Source organism: Condylura cristata, unplaced genomic scaffold (genome assembly GCF_000260355.1).
Source record: "Condylura cristata isolate star-nosed mole 26May11 unplaced genomic scaffold, ConCri1.0 scaffold00033, whole genome shotgun sequence".
Classification (NCBI taxonomy): Eukaryota; Metazoa; Chordata; class Mammalia; order Eulipotyphla; family Talpidae; genus Condylura; species Condylura cristata.
Genome location: NW_004567134.1, coordinates 14831131 through 14844829, shown reverse-complemented (window position 1 = coordinate 14844829; position 13699 = coordinate 14831131). Strand labels below are relative to the sequence as shown.

At 41.5% G+C, this 13699-nt stretch overlaps 1 protein-coding gene across 2 annotated transcripts in view; it reads right to left on the bottom strand.

Moving 5' to 3' along the window:
• The window catches only part of RAF1 (Raf-1 proto-oncogene, serine/threonine kinase), a 47278-nt gene that overhangs the window by 11111 nt on the left and 22468 nt on the right, over positions 1-13699 (bottom strand). For both annotated transcript variants that reach the window (XM_012732151.1, XM_004692364.1), the window contains exons 2-6: positions 8986-9218; positions 5389-5501; positions 3490-3592; positions 3053-3210; positions 1777-1875 (exon numbers count right to left, since the gene is read on the bottom strand). In XM_012732151.1, coding sequence (XP_012587605.1) covers positions 1777-1875; positions 3053-3210; positions 3490-3592; positions 5389-5501; positions 8986-9192 — 680 coding nt within the window. In that variant the 5' untranslated portion in view covers positions 9193-9218. The remainder of the gene's footprint in view (positions 1-1776; positions 1876-3052; positions 3211-3489; positions 3593-5388; positions 5502-8985; positions 9219-13699) is intronic.

The window sequence follows — 13699 nt, the reverse complement described above, 5'->3', positions numbered from 1 at the left end:
TCTGCATGAGTTCGATTCCCGCCTGCCCCGAAGGTGACCACATGGCGTGGCAGACCTCTCCTGACCCGCCCGCTGCTCCTCTCAGCAGTGTACTTCGTCGATCTGCCTGTTCTATTCCCCGCTCTGTCTCTGGTGAATCCTCTCACCGCCCCTGAGCCTCTGGCCTGTACCCCAGTTCTGTATGCACAAATAAATAAATCTTTAAAAAAAAAAAAAGAAATTTTAAACAGACCTGCTAAACACATCTATGAAAGGTCACTGTTTCTGTTTTTCAAAAGATTTATTTATGCATATAAGAACTGGAGTTTAGGCCAGAGGTGTGGGGGTGGTGAGAGGACTCACCAGAGACAGAGTGGGGGAGCAGAACAGAAGGATCTACTGAAATCCACTGCTGAGGGGAGCAGCAGGTGGGGCAGGAGAGGTCTGCAGTGCCATGGGGGGGTCACTCACTGGCTGGGGATTTGTGCTGCAGACAGCCTCACAATGCTGAGACTTAACCTCTTTGGCCATGGGCTGGGGAGTGTGGCGGGGGGGAGGGGGGGGGCCTGGCTGTGTTTTATCCACCTTGTCTCTTCCCCATAACAGCTTAAAGCCAATCAATGTGGTTTCAGTCTTTAATTTACAATTACCTACCTGAAATTAACAAGTGGCCTCTTTCAGCCAGTGTCACCCACCAACAAACCTGGAACATGCATAATGCCTAAGGTTCTCCTTATTTAATTTAAAGACTGAGTTTTGTTCAATTCAAGTATAAATTCAAGGGATAAAAGATGTTTTTCTAAGAAAAAGTGCTCTAGTGCCATAAAAATTGCCCTCATAGGTAACTCAAAATATATGCCTCCAGCGGGCTACTTCCTTCATGAAATACTAGAGATTTGAGTCATAATTTGTTTTTCAAGTTAGCAAGCAAAGTAAGTAAGGTATCATTTCAGTACAAAGTCCTTGTCTGAGATAGGCTGATTTTAGCAATTTCCATGGTAATTTTACAAAGGCCACTAAATAATATATAATTACATACACATTAAGTTATATTCTCTGGACAAAGAATACATTTTATTTCAGGTTCTCAAATTCATGTGTAACAAAGGAGACATATAACTCAACAAACCCGATTTTAAAGTTGAAAACAGAGCAGAGACAAGTCATATGTAAAGTCACAGGCATGCTAGAAAGGATATTAAGTATTTTTTTTAGTATCAGGCTCAACTGAGGCTCAACTTACCACACAGTCAGAAGACAAAATCTCAAGCTCTTTACTATGTGGAGATATTAAAGGAATTATACTAAAAGAAACTATAGTCAAAATTCACCTTCCAGAAGGTAAAAACTGCAGACCACACAGAGAAAGTTCACCTTTTGCTCTGATATTAGTTCCTCAGAAGCAGCAGGTGCTCACATAGGAACAGATGGGGAACTCTGGAAACCTATTCAGACTTTCAGCCCCACCTGCCACAATACAGCCTTTCAAAAATAAAAAAGCTGTAGGTGGGTTCTCCCTGGTGATGAAATGGTTTAAACTGCAGCACTCTGAAGCTATCCACAGCCACTGCAGCATGAACTTGGTCACCGGTCAGGGAGCTGACCTACGTGGCGAGGCAGACCTCTCCTGACCTTCCCACTGCTACCTCAGCAATGGATTCCAGTCCATCTGCCTGCCTGCTCCCCATCCTGTCTCTGGTGAATCTTTTCACCTCTCCCCAGTTCTGGTCTATACCCCAGTTCTTCTATGTATAAATAAATTAATCTTTAAAAAAAAGCTGTAGGTGAAAAGATTACCTAACAGGCATCCGGGAAACAGACTCTCGCATCCGACGCATTGTCAGGGAGGGCAGTGCTGGGACACCACTATCAGCAACGGCAGAATTAGGAAACAATCTAAACGAAATCAGAGAAAACTGGTTTCCAAACTTGTAGTGTATTCACAGCGTCAACCTGCCTTGCTTTACACACTCACAGCTACTCCAAGTGACCTTTCCCTCCCCGTGTTTCAGGCCGCCCGGGGTAGGCGGCCACCAGCCAAAGGACCGGGCCTGAGTCACTGCAAGAGACGAGGGCTGCTGAGCTGCAAGAACACACAGCGCCTGTGTCCCATTCTGGGGGGCACTGGGCCTCTGTCCAACTATTTCAAATATAAAGGCCTGGAAAGCCACAGTAGGGCACTTTATAACCTAAATCACAGCTTTTCTAGAAACAGTATATTTTGGCAACACAAAGATAGAAGAATAAGTCCTATTCAGCACCAAAAGCCATAAATCAAAGTGCCAGTAACGCTCACAGGGCATCCACTTCCCCTGAGGTGAGTACTTGTACTCAGTGATCTCACATTCTCTGCCTTCCTCAAACGAAGGTGCAAGGCAGGCAAGCGCACCCCTTCCTCAGATGAGCGAGCAGTTACCGGCAAGTGCGCCACATCCAGCCACGTACTCTGACCGCCCTGAAAACATAAAGGATCCCTCCCCATCACGGGCTACTGACAGCCCTCCCGAGCTCTTGAAGGACCCACAAATGAAGGAGACAACGTCAATTCTAACTTCATATCCTGTTTAAAAGATGCTTTAGAACATGCAGCTTTAATTTAACCCTTCCTACACCACCTGTCTACATGAAGTACATTTGTGTCACTACCAGACACAGCCATCTTTCAAGATGTGACACCCTGTCTTCTCCAGTTCTGGGTGGAGAAAACAACACTAACCTATGTCACAAAAGTCTGTTCAGTATTCAATAAAATACACAGTAGTGTCTATAAGACTAAGAACCTAAATGTTGAAACTGGTAAGAGAAAAAAAAGTCAAAGATCTTTTTGCTTCATGTCATGTTATTCTTTTCCTTGCTGATCCATAACGCATCAGTCTCTATATGGCAGATTACAGTTCCACCTACTTGCCTTAGAAGTAACACTTAGAACTGTTGTGTTCTAAAGTAGACAGTTCCCAAATCACAATTCTTTCTAGACGTCTATATCCCTGACTTGTCTGCCAAATAAACAGTAAGCACCTTCAAGAGTTCTTCTCTGCCCTCTTATATTCTTGAAAAAAGAATAATGTCTTACAGAAGTTGTCTGATATTACTCCAGTCCACACACATAGTAGGTACTTTGGTGCTACAATGCTCGTGAAATTTGTAGCCACAAGTCTGACATCGAAATCCATTTAGCAGGAACTTCTGACAGATGTCACAGAAAGCGAGCTTCAGAAAGGTCTTCCGAGCCTGGAAAACAAGAACACAAGTTGTAAATTAGGTTTAATAAATGAAAGCTAAAATAAGACAACCTTCTTGACCCTCAGGTTTCACAGAAGGAGGAATCATACTTCCAATATCTGTAAAATTCGCTGGGAATTACAGTGCATCTGTGACTAATGGCAACTCAGCGGACTCACCATGAAAAGTAACATGACTAGCCAACATAACCTACGTGTGCTACTTCTGAGCGATCACTATGCCAGTTAAAGCTGCATGCGACCGAGAGAAAGGAAGTCTGCCACTTACAAAGTTGTGTGTTGTGAGGGGAACGTGATCCAGGAAATCTACTTGAAGCTCTTCTCCAATCAGTGAGGCAGCATCAGTGTTCCAATCTAAACGTGCTTTTTTGCTAAAGGGAAATTTTAAAAACATAGTATGAAAGGGAAACGTCTACAAGAAGTACACAGTTATCAGCTACCACTCATCTCCTACATAAACATAAAACTTTAATCCCACACATAACTTCATCTAATTCATACAACAAACCTACACAGTGTCACTATCCTCAGTCTTACTAATCTGAAAACTGAACTTGGAGAAGGTGCCTTGCTCAGTCACCGCAAGTGTGAGGGCCTATGCTGGACTCCAAGTCTCCTGGACTCCGAAGTTTGTGCTCTCAGATTTTCTTTTAACAATGAGATATATATAGCAATCTCACAATAAAGTAAATGTAATAATTTGGGACTCTGAGATTAAAATTCTATAAAGATAGTTATAAACATTGATATAGCAGCAAAATTTAAACTTCACTCACCTACTTCAATCTAGAAGATATATAAAAAGGAAGCACAGGGGCCTCCCTGGTGGCACAGGGGTTAAAGTCTCAGCACTATGAGCTATCACCAGCCACCACAGTATGAGTTCAATCCCCAGCAAGGGAGTGACCCACATGGCATCAGACCTCTCCTGTCCCCTCACTGTTCCCCTTAACACTGTAGTTCAGTATATCTGCCTGTTCTGCGCCCTACTCCACCTCTGGTAAATCCTCACAGCACCCCCCAATTCTGGCTATCCCCAGTTCTATATGCATAAATAAATCAATATTTTAAAAAACACAAAGGAAAAGCACTTTTATATTAACATACTCAAACCTGTAAGTTCTGCAAGGTTTGCAGAAATATAGATTGATTTAATACAAATGTCTTAAAACTTCCTGAGAATCAGTAGTCTTAAAATTTATTTTCTCCGGCCCTCCCTGGTGGCGCAGCGGGTTAAAGCACAGCACTAAGAAGCTTAAGCCACTTCCACACAAGTTCGATCCCCGCCTGCCCCGGAGGTGACCACATGGTGCAGCAGACCTCTCCTGACCCACCCGCGGCTCCCCTCAGCAGTGTACTTCGTCGATCTGCCTGTTCTGCTCCCCACTGTGTCTCTGGTGAATCCTCTCACCCTCCACATCTCTGGCCTGTACCCCAGTTCTGTACGAATAAATAAATCTTAAAAAAAAAAAATTATTTTCTGTGCTTAAACAAGATTTAAAAAAACCAGAACACGTAAGTAAAAAAATGTGGAGGGCCCGCCCTGGTGGTACAAAGGGTTAAAGCGCAGCACCATGAAGCTCTCCACAGCCACTTTAGAGCAAGTTCTGCACTGCAATAGTAGGAAATGGATAGTTACACTGATGCTACTGCTACTGCTCTGCGTCTCAGAGAGGATGCCTCTGTCTTACTACTACCATTAGAAATAAGATGGACCATGGCTCTTCCTGGAAGCACAAATCTTCATCTTTTTAGCCCTGTGTCTATCAAACTGCAGGGATTCAGTAAGTAGAAAATGTTAGGTAAATAAACATGAGTGGGCGACAAGACAGTCTCTCTGGAGGCTGGTCTGTACCAACCGGGCAGGCATGCTCCGAGCACCCACCCTGCACACTGCATCAGAGCAAACAAAAGTCTTTGTTCTCAAAACATGCAACATCTGACCCTGCAATTTCCTCTACTGAAACACTATTGATGCCCACTATGGATTTCAAATTTCAACATATGGTTGAAAATTTCAAGTGTTTAGTATTATTTTTCTGAACTCTTTATAAACAAAGGTAGACAAACACACAATATTCTACAGAAAGCTGGTACAAATTTTAAAAATGGAAGCAGTTACTTGAGCTAAGAGGCTTGTGCAAAGCGGCTGATGTCCGTTTCTTACCCTTTGTGTTCATGCAGGAGTCTGAACACCGCACAGCACTCTGGCTGCAGGCCCCTCACTTTGAGCGCTTTCATCAGGCAGTCGTGCAAGCTCATTCCGTTTCGCACATTGACCTACAGACAAAGCATGGTTGTTGAGACAACACGGGCCGGACACCCCTCACAAAGGTGAGTGGGGAAACAAAGGCACAGCCGAGAGGGCCATGTAGATGCTTTCTGACAGGTAAAAACAGAGAGGGGACACAACCTGATGCCCAGGAACGCGAGCATGTTGCGGGGGTGTTGGAGGGACCTATGGTGTTGGGGAGAAATATTTTTCAGAGTAATCAAAAAGCAAGATTGTTTAAAGGGTAGGGAAACAGACATATTATATTGCATGTCTCTGTATCTTAGGAGTGTGGCGAGAGACACAGCCATCAGGAGAAAGCAGGCAGGAGAGAATACAGCTCACTTTCTGACTCACTGAAATGTACGGGCATGAACATCTACCAGAAAGGAAAATAAGACAATCGGATCGAAAAACAAGCATCAGTTCTTCCAGTCAAATTCTATCTTTCAACCAATTTTTAATAATAGTTGACTTTCCCAACAAATATTCCTTGTCATATGCGCTTTACACTATTGAGGGAAAACAGGAACAGAGAGATTAGAGCTTCTGCTTGCACTTAAGATAAGCACCATGGCCGGTCCTGTCAAGCGCACGCCGGCATCCCAGTGTCTTGGCAGTTTGCCCCCCTCACATTCCCCACACCCAATCTTCCCAATGAAGGTGAGTGTGCAGAGGCCCAGCAGCCAGTGTGAGTGCTAGGGTGTGAAAACTTCCAGTAAGATCTGAAGAGACTGGGTTTTTAAAGCCAACAGAGCTAATCAAAAGGAAGCCACTGGAGCGAATGCACTGGGGTAGCAGATGCCCCGCCCCCACCCAGGGGGCTGTGAGCAGGGGTTTGTATCTGATTTAAAGGTTTAAGATATCTTTTCTTTAAGTAATAACTCAAAATGTTCCCTATTTTAAAGGTTTCCTGAAGCAATGATACCCTTAGAAAGATCCCACCAACTCCCAGCTCTTCAGAAACAACCACACAAAATGAGCTATCCAAAGTGAAGACTAGACACCTGTGCTTTGGAAACTGTAAAGTGCTGTCTGTATTAAGTCATTAATCCTCACTGAAAGTCACCAATCTTAAGAGTCCATCTAATATCCTCAATCACCAGGGCATTTGAATCATCCAATGAATTTATGAATATCTAGATTGCCAGCCTCGTCCTCCTCCTAGCAATAATTAACAGTCCTTAGCTATGGGCCACTCGCTCATCCAGCATAAGCCAGGCAGCAGCGCTTAGTCAAAGACAGTATGCTCACAAAACAAGGACAGAACGAATGTTCTTGCCTACTGAAGGCCCAGTGACGGAGGAGCGAATTAAGGAGATGTGGCATCTACACACGTTGGACTACTACTTGGCTACTTAAAAAAAATTAATGTCTGCTATTTTTGACAAGGACTGAATGGCAGAGAATGATGCTAAGTTCAGAAAGAGAAAGACAAACACCACATGATTTCACGTACTTGTGGAATATAGAGAAAGAAAACAGGAAACTGACAAAACTGAACCAAAGCAACCCTAGAAACACGACGGCAGAATCAGAAGGTGGGGGTGACACAAAGCAGGGAAAAAGCCCAAGGGCCTGGAGTAAAGGACTGTGGGAAGACTTTGGTGGCAAGCACAGTCTAGCCCCATGCAGCTGAGATGTGAAGCTGTCCCCTTAAATAGTGCGGTACACAATGCTACCTCAATTAAAAAGACACACCCTGTCTTTGATCTGCAAAAATAAAAACTACTAATTATTAAATCTACAGTTAGTTAAATCACATCCACATCCTTTCTCCTCTGCCACTCTCCTCTTTACAGCTTCCCGTGGATATTCGGTGAAATGTGACGAGTCTCTGGAGCCCACTAAACCACCATGAAAGTCACTCTTGTCCCAGCAGTGAAGTGACCTGGGAGTGAGCAGAAAACAGCTGCTGACAGTGCTGGCCACACAGGGCTCCCTCCCTCCTGCAGTGCTCCTCGGCAGCTGGGTGCTTGGTGAAAGAGGCTAGCTCTCACCACAAAAACCAGGGCCACTTCTGCCAGAATCTTCTCAGACACAGTAGAAGTTAAGCTGCCAAGTCCCTGATTCCCAAACACCACTGGCCATGCTGAAATGAAGGGTGTCAAGGACTAGACAGATGTAGAAGAAAATCACGGCTAGATAAAACCTCGGAATTGGTCACTTGGTTATTGTATTCAGCATGAGGATCGCTTCTGAAAGATCAAAATATTACATAACATGTCTAGATGATACAGCTTATAAAAGGCAAAATGGGGATTTAAATGTGAACCTGGCTGTCTTAAAGGTTCCTACACATAATCATGAGCCAAACTACTCCCAGTCTTCCAGGCAAACTGGCAGTGGGTGGGGATGGAGCAGAGAGCCTCAGCAGCACCCAGAAGCAGCACCAGCTGGGCCTTCAACTTCCCATCACATTCATACTTCCCACCTGTGCTGGCCATTTAATAGAAAATTAATGAGAATTAGTGGGTAGAAAGCATTTTGCAAATAAAAGAACAATGCTGAACTATAGAAGATTGTTACTAGTTATATTTGCCTTTTGAATTTTTGCCTTTACTTCAAAATGTGCAACACTGCAGCTGGGAGGCTTCTTAGCTTCACAAGAGACGTGTAAAGAAAACTGAGGAAATCATTAAACACCAGCTGAGAAAACCCCAGACTGGACGCACCAGCTTCTTAGCTGTGCGCCCGCACCTTGGTGGCCAGAATGAGCATGTCGACTTCACACAGGGAATGTTAAGGGTGAGAAAAAGGAGACAAAGAAGTTTTAGCCTAAGATCTTCTCAAATGTTCCACCAAGCAAAATTAGCACAACTTCACTTTTCTACTTCAAACAGATGAGTTTTTATCCAGGACCGCAGAAAACCACATGAGCAGAAACTTCTTAGAAGAGCTGGGGGTTTTGTGTTAGAAAACAAGTGGCTGTGTCCTGCCATGACATCTGCGGGAATCTGTCACTGTGCCACAAAAATAAACTGTGAAGAAGTAAGAGGCTCCAGTACCCCGAAAGGAGACCAACGCTGTGGTTTGTGACCCCCCTCTCCTGCTTTGCTAGCGGCCTGTGAAATACACCAGAATAATTTTTTATGTAATTTTAGTGTCTTCTATATATTTGATTGCAATATCCAAAAAAATTTATTGAACATTTTGCTTTCAAGAAAACTGCTTTTATTTTTTAATTAGAAAAGGTCTAAGGAAGCTTTTGGAGGGGGAGGGGAAGTCTTTGAACTATACCCCCTCTTTAAGAATGCACTTTTGTTTGAAGTGACAGAAAAGACAACATTCCAGGCAAGAATAGTAATAGAATGAAGGTAAAGAAGTAGGGAGATGGGGACATGGCAGGTGTGGAAGGAATTACTGGAAAGCCAAGCAATAAAGACATTTCTTAAATGACAGTGAATTTGTGCCTGTCTCTAAGATGGGTCATCTCCATATTTTCTACAGGCAGATGGACAGCTAGATTTTCTGAGAGGAATGTTCACATACCACCGTTCTTTGTTTGTTCGGTAAGAAAACACGGATAGTGTTGTTTGTCTTCGAAGAGTCCGTAAGTTTGCCATCATCCGATGCCCGACGCTGATAGCCAAACTGCTGAACTATTGTAGGCGAAATGCAGCTGGGGCCATCAAACACTGCATCTTTGAATCCAAAACCATTGCTGATCGTCTTCCAGGCCCCCTGTATGTGCTCCATTGATGCAGCTTACACGATACTTAAACCTGTTTTAAAAGAAAAAAATTACCATTCTAGAACAAGAGGCAATGAACTCAACAACACAATTTAGAGTAACTGAAAACTGTGTGGGTTTTCTCATTATACCTTCTTCTTAATCAATCAGAAAATGACCATGGATTTCCAAAATATTTCATAGAGAGCTGAAAAATGAGCAAATGGGGGCCAGAGATCGAAGATTCATCAAGGGTTACACCACCAGTTAAAAGGAAACCGGAACACAAGCCCAGGTCTCCTGGCAGCTAGTCTGAGACTGTCTCACTTAGTTTTCCAAGTATTATAAAATAGGTATGAGCAGCTACCCTTGAGTATGAGTAACACATTAGTACTTGATGAAAAAAAAAAAGTGTTAGCCATAATTTCCCGCCTTTAATGAAGGAAAAGAAATTAGAATTGCTAGGATTTATATTAGACACTTTATATATAAATTATCTCATTTAATTTGTATAAAGACCCCAAAGATTCTAAATCCCTTCTTCCACCCACTTATCGTTTAATTTTTACACAAATTAAGGCACAGAAATATGATGCTTCTTGCCCAAGAACATTTTCAGAAACTCATAAATAAGCAACCTAGTTCTCCACATTGTTGAAGTTTCCACATACAAGATCTCATTAGAAATGCAATTCCCAGCTAACAGCCAAAAGGCCCTGTACCACTGTCTTATCAAAATGAAAAGACATCCTACTGAATGGGTTAAGGTATAAGCCTAGCCAACAAAAGACTAATACCCAAAATATAGATGTAAGAACTCATAAAATAAAAAGCAAGCCACCTGTAAAAAAAATGAACAGAGGATATGAAAACACATCTCCAAATAAGAAATACTGATGGCTAATAGGCACTTGAAAAGATGTTCATCTTTTATTACTAGAGAAACGAAAATCAAAACATCACTGAGACATGACCTCACACCTGTGAGAATGGCTATCATCCAACAGACAAGAAACAACAAGTCATGGAGAGAATGTAGACAGAAGATAACATTTATATACTGTGGTGGGACTGTAAATTGATGCAACCAATATGGAAAGCAGAATGGAGTCCTCAAAAATATCCAGTTTTGTATGCATAAATAAACAAAAATAAATATTCAGAAATTCCCTACAATCCAGTTTTCCCACTTACTGGTATATACTCAAAAGATAATCCAAAGAGATACACACACCTCCGTGTTTATAGCGCTATTTACAATAGCCAAGAAGAGCTGGGCCTGACGCGTCCATCAACTGATGAATGGATAAACATGTGGTATGCATGCATGATGGAATACTACTCAGCTATCTACAAGAAAAATACTGACACCTGCAACAGCAGAGACTGACCCAGAAGGATTATACCTCAATGAGCTAAGTCAAAAAAAGACAAACACGGTATGATTTAACTCATTTGTGTTATACAGAGAAAACAGATGAATTATATAAAACAAAAATGAACATCTGGACTGTAAGGCTAATCAATGTTTACCAGAAGGTAGTGGAAAGCAGGGACAAAGGGTGTGGGTGAACTGAGAAAATGGGACAAAGGTATAGGGAAGAACAGAAGTTGATGCTCAACAATGAACTTTCTACACACTGATTTTCAATGATGCACACTCAAAAGTTATACAACATGTTACATGAATCTTAAAATTTAAATTAAAAAATTTTCATTTAAAACAACATATATATCTTTCCATAAAGGACTGCTATTTGTAATATACAAAGGTTCCTAAAAATTATTAGGAAAACGAAGAACAATGATACACACACACACACAAAACAAGAGTTAAATGCACAAAACAGAAATACAAAAGTCATAAGCACATCTGTTTATAAAGTTGAGAAATGCAAAGTTAAGATACTATATTTAGTATCAGATTTAAAGCTGAAAAAATCTATCACAAATATCAGTGCAAATGTACCTCTCATACTTTTCTGTGAAGACTGTAAATCCACAGTCTAACAATCTAAAAAGTGTCTGTTAGCTATTTAAAGCTTTATATTTACATACCAATCTGTAAGGGGGTAAGAGGGAGCGAAAAGGGTGGAGGGGAGAGCCCAGCAAAACACACAGAGGAATATTTAGAACAGCATTCTGTAATATCAACAGTGAACTGCCTCAGACCCAAAGTCATGGACTAAAATAGAAACAATTTCTTGCAGCACCAACACACTGGCTAAAAGACTAATTTTTTTTTTAATTAATGGGGTGCAGGCCAAAGGTGTGGTGGTGAGAAGATTTACCAGAGACAGAGTGGGGAGCAGAACAGGCAGAAGTATTGAAATCCACTGCTGAGGTGAGCAGGGGGGCTGCGCTAACTTGATAGTGCTGTCTTTAATCCCTTCACCACCAGGGAGGCCCTAAAGGACTAATTTAAAGAATATTTATCCAGAATACTCTGTCTAGGGAAAATATTGCCTAAAATTATGAGAAAACTCTTATTTTGCCTTAGCAAACTTAAAAAAAAAGTTAAAGCTTTAAATAGGGAATACTTACATAAATACGCACACACACACATATATACACACACATACATGTAAGTAGAACTATCAGAATTTACTGCTGAAACTATAGATAAGTCTTCCTAAGTTAAGAACGAGGCCAATTCTATCCATCGTCACCAATACATTTTTAAATACTTTAAAGGACTATATATGTTACATATTAAGGGTAAACCAAATATCAAAGAGATAAATTTAAAATGTTCATGAAGGGCCCTCTTTGATGGCAAAAGGGTTACGTCTCAGCACTATGAAGATATCTGCAGCCACTGCAGCAAAAGTTCAATCTTTGGCCAGGAAGGTGACCCACACGGCCCGGCAGACCTTTCCTGTCCTGCCTGCTGCTACCCTCAGCAGTGGATTTCAGTAGATCTGACTGTTCTGCTCCCCACTCTGTCTCTGGTGAATTCTCTCACCACCTGCACCTCTGGCCTGTACCCCAGTTCTTGTATGCATAAATAAATTAATCTTTTTAAAAATAAAATTAAATGTTCATGTATTTCTTGGTATTTATGCAGCCTTTCCAATGCTTACATTAAATTATACTGTAGAACTCAAAGAGACAGATTCACTCCTAAGGCGCCCCTGTTCACAACAGTCAAGGTATGGGAACAACCTAAGTGCTCCAAGACAGATGAGTGGATTACAACAATGTGGTCTGTACACACAATGGAATCCTACACAGCTATTTAAAAAAAAATAAATTCTCCCATTAGTTACATGGATATAACTGGAAGGAATTATGTAAGTGAAGGAAGTCAGAAGGGTAAAGTCAATACTAGGTGATTTCACTCTTATGTGGAATACAAAGAAACAGAGCCGGTTGGGGGGAAAGGGCCCCAATGGATTAGGATGGAAGTTGTTGGTGCTTTGGTGATGGATGTGGTATAGTAACATCCATTTCAATAGGTGTAAATGTATACACCTAAAAGTGTTGCAAACCAACACTGCACCTCAATTTAAAAGTTTTTGAAAAAATAACCACATGCCTTTTGCAGCAACATGGATGGAGCTGGAAGGGATTATGTTTAGTGAAATAAGGCGGAAAAATACCAGGTGGTTTCACTCACAGCAGGAGTATAAAGGACCAGGGGAGAAAACAATAGTAACAATAATGAACAACTATATACCAGAGGCATTTTATGGGGGTGGAGTGGGGAATGGGATCAAAAATGGGGGTGTGAGGAGGGGAGTGCACGGGACTATGGTGATCGCACACAGGTGATTTGGTGATGGGAAGCCCAAGGGGATTACAACTGAGATGGAAAAGGGCATAAAATGATGTGAAAATAAACTATTAAGAAAAAATTTTGTTGAATTTTTTAAAATTATATGGCTTATAACAGGAGTATTAACTATGACATTTAAAGATAATTCTGTTAAAAAGTTTACGTAGAGTCTAATTTTAAACATTCACTATGGTCCAATGATAAAAAATATTAAGCATCTTTCTTTAGATAATAGATAAGTCAGTGTGTGGTACACACACACACACACAGTAACCTCATTATCAGAAAAGTTCCCAGACTCTAAACACCTAGTTGGCAAGGTAGCCACATAATTTGCATTCTCAGACTAAACACATACCTTTTACAAGAAAAAATGCAGCAAAAAATGTCATTTACTGTGAAAGTCGAATTCTGAATTATTTGAAAGTCCACCATTTATTTGATATGAATTCTTCTATCATATTCTAGAATTCAGGTTAAATCCAAACTGTTTCTTCTGCTCTAGACGCCTTTCTTTGCCCTCACCTTTTTTAAAAACATAAACATACATTTTTTATTTTATTTAAAGGTTTGTTTACTTATTTATGCACACAAGAACTGGGGTACAAGCCAGAGATGCAGGGGGTGAGAGGATTCACCAGAGACAGAATGGGGAGCAGAACAGGCAGATGTACTGAAATACACTGCTGGGGGAGCAGCGGGCGGGTCAAGGGAGGTCTGCCGCACCATGTGGGTCATCTCCCCGGCCAGGAATC